General features: G+C 50.8%; 1 protein-coding gene across 1 annotated transcript in view; it reads right to left on the bottom strand.

The window, feature by feature from the left end:
* Nucleotides 1-3: 3 nt before the first annotated feature.
* LOC104410526 (keratin, type I cytoskeletal 14-like) overlaps nt 4-2,977 on the bottom strand; it is a gene marked incomplete at its 3' end in the record, with an annotated part of 3,198 nt that continues 224 nt past the window's right edge. The window contains exons 2-5 of the mRNA XM_010020719.1: nt 2,690-2,971; nt 736-818; nt 274-430; nt 4-18 (exon numbers count right to left, since the gene is read on the bottom strand). Coding sequence (XP_010019021.1) covers nt 4-18; nt 274-430; nt 736-818; nt 2,690-2,971 — 537 coding nt within the window. The remainder of the gene's footprint in view (nt 19-273; nt 431-735; nt 819-2,689; nt 2,972-2,977) is intronic.

Here is a 2,977-nt window from a genome sequence, read left to right as displayed (position 1 = left end):
GCGCAGGGCATTCATCTCCTGGCACAAAAGACACATGGGGTACATGTCAGAGCACAATTGGTATATTCTCATCATATCAAATGTCTTGGTTGCACCCGGTGCACAGACCCCTCCTGGAGGGGTCTGAAAGGATTGTTTTCCTCCCCCTCTCTCACTGGAGTATCTCCTGACAGCCCTGGCTGCAGAGATACTCCTGCACTTTGCCTTGACCCCTTTCCATTGGACACAAGGTACATTTTGTAGGTATTAGTTTGAGCCTGGCTCTGTGCTCACCTCCTCGTGGTTCTTCTTGAGGTAGGCCAACTCTTCCTTTAGGTTTTCAATCTGCATCTCCAGGTCGGCTCTGGCCAGGGTCAGCTCGTCCAGGACCCTGCGCAGGCCGTTGATGTCTGCCTCCACGCTCAGGCGCAGAGCCTGCTCCGTCTCAAACCTGTGGGGACACACACACACTTGCACCCCAGCCCAGCTGATAAGGGATTTTCCTTTTTGTTTCCTTCCCCAGGTGGTGTATTTCTGCCAAGCATCTTTTCCTAAACATGCATGCACAGCTCTCCGCAGTGCAGGAATGTCGGGACAATGCTGTGTCCAGGGACATGCGTACACTTCCCAAAGGACACACTTTTAGTGAGAAGTGACCTGGTTGGAGCAACTTCAGTTACAGAAAGCAAAGAAAAGCCTTAAACAGGCTGGCTTCTCCTTCCTTCTCGTAAGAGCTCTCCAAGGCATTGGACTTACTTGGTTCTGAAGTCATCAGCTGCCAGCCTGGCATTGTCAATCTGTAAGACGATGTTGGCATTTTCAACAGTTGCGGCAAGAATCTGACAGGGCACAAAAGAAATCAAAGAGTGAAAAAGTAGTTCCAAAAAATGGCATGCTGCTGCCTGTGTTCCTGTTCAGGAGCAGGACTGGAGCAGCACTGAACCTCCTGCCCGCTGGGCTGGGCTGGGCTTCCACAGGGACTCTGCAAGGATAGAGGCAGGATGCTCATGCTCAGTCTCCCACTGCACCGATTTGGTGTGAAGACACTGGCATGGGCACATCACGACCTGTTGCCCTGTGTCAGAGTGGCACCTCTAGGCACTAACATGATGCTTGGAGTCCTGGCAGCACCCTGGGCTTTGTCTGGCAATGAACAGCCCAGCCGAGGAGGAAGAAAGGGCTGAGGAAGGAGTGTCTGGTGCCTGCGTTGTTCTGCTTTCGTAACTACACCTGAGGTGAAAATATTTGTTCTGGGATTTTGAAAATGATTGGCCATTTAATGAGCAGTAATTTATGTAGCCACAAGCTAATGAAAAGCTCTCACTGAGTTCTGGTGCTTCAGGGAATGTCCAAGCAGTAATCTGGGAATAGTGACATGGTAATTTCCCCCAGTGGTGCGGGAGGGGAGGGAAGGGTCTGCCTTCGTCTGACTGCTCAGATCTGGAGACAGCTTCTGCCTCCATGTTTCTGTGCTCCAGATCAGAGCACTCCTGACAAGCTGGAATTTGAGGAGGAGCTTTGTGCATCCAGGCAAGAGCCCTTCACCTCAAGGTGAAACCCCACAGAAGGGTTAAAGAGCTGAAAAATTCCAGGAATGGGATTTCCCCAGGGCTTGACCCCTGGGCCTGTCAGCCCCGTTTCCCTGGCATTTACTCTCACAGAGCAGGTATAGTCATTACCCAAGCCCACACCTCCATCCCCTCCTGTGGAACCTGAGCTTACTAAGGATGCTGTCACCTCATGTAGGCAGTGGTGAAGGACCAGGTAATCAGCTCATGATGAGTAATGAGGGCAGACGAAGGACAGTGGTGACAGAGTAGGAGGGAGGATTCTGGTGCTTTTGTTCAAGGACTTTTGCCTAAAATCAGCCAGAGAGCTGCTAAGAGTAAAGAAACAAGCTTGGCTATGATTTTGTCTACTGCATTTAGAGCAGGGCACGCACTCGATTCAGCACCTCTGAAGTCACCTACCACAGCCCAGTATGTTCTGACTCCTGGATTTCACGATTCTCTGTTTGCACCTCTCAAAGTGCAACCATCCCACAGTGCAGCTTCTTTCTTTATTAACCTCTACCTTGAGCCTCCTAACAGGCTTGAAAAGATCTGCTTTGTATGATGCTTATGAGAACAACCTGGCATCTCCATTTGCATATCATTCAGTAGGGAACTTCTGCCAAAGAGATAACATGTCCCTGCCTGCAGAGTGCTTAATCAGGAGCCTGGCGAAGGGAGCACATACTTAGTGTAGCATCCAGGGAAGGCAGGAAATGAGTGTTGTGGCAGCATGCACCCTGGAGCATCGTGTAACCTGAACCAATGACTGAGAGCCTCCTCCTGCTTTCCTGACTCCTGCTTTCCTGCCCATCTTTCTCCCTGCACTAAAACAGTCAGTAGAAACCCTACCTTTGTGCCTTCTGGAGGACATGATCAAGAAACTGCTGATCGTAAATTATAGAATCATAGAATAGAATTGTTAGGGTTGGAAAGGACCTTAAGATCATCTAGTTCCACCCCCCCTGCCATGAGCAGGGGCACCACACACTAAACTATGTCGCCCAAGACTATTATTTCCAGCTGTGCTCTTTCTGTTTTCCCCATCTCAGGCCAATTATCTGTCACTTGTTACTATTCTTCCCTTCAGCTTTTAGGAACAGGGTCATCTTTTGAAAAGTGACTTTAATGAAGGTGTCTTGGTAATCACAGCATCCTACCTTGTTCCTGAGCTCCTCGATGGTCCTGTAGTAGGGGCTGTAGTCACGGTCAGGACCAGGTGCCTGCTTCTTGTACCATTCCCTGATCTTGACCTCCAGGTCAGTGTTGGCCTCCTCCAGGGCACGCACTTTGTCCAGGTAGACAGCCAGGCGGTCGTTGAGGTTCTGCATCGTCTCCTTCTCGCCAGCTTGGAGGATGCCATCGCCGCCTCCAAAGCCACCTACAAAGCCAGCTCCAAAGCCGGCTCCAAGGCCAGACCCCAAGCCAGCCCCATAGCTCCCCCCCCA

This window comes from Nestor notabilis, unplaced genomic scaffold (assembly GCF_000696875.1).
Source record: "Nestor notabilis isolate BGI_N333 unplaced genomic scaffold, ASM69687v1 scaffold28558, whole genome shotgun sequence".
In the NCBI taxonomy this organism is placed as follows: Eukaryota; Metazoa; Chordata; class Aves; order Psittaciformes; family Psittacidae; genus Nestor; species Nestor notabilis.
Note: the sequence above shows the minus strand (reverse complement) of the source record. Positions and strands in the feature narration are given on the sequence as shown.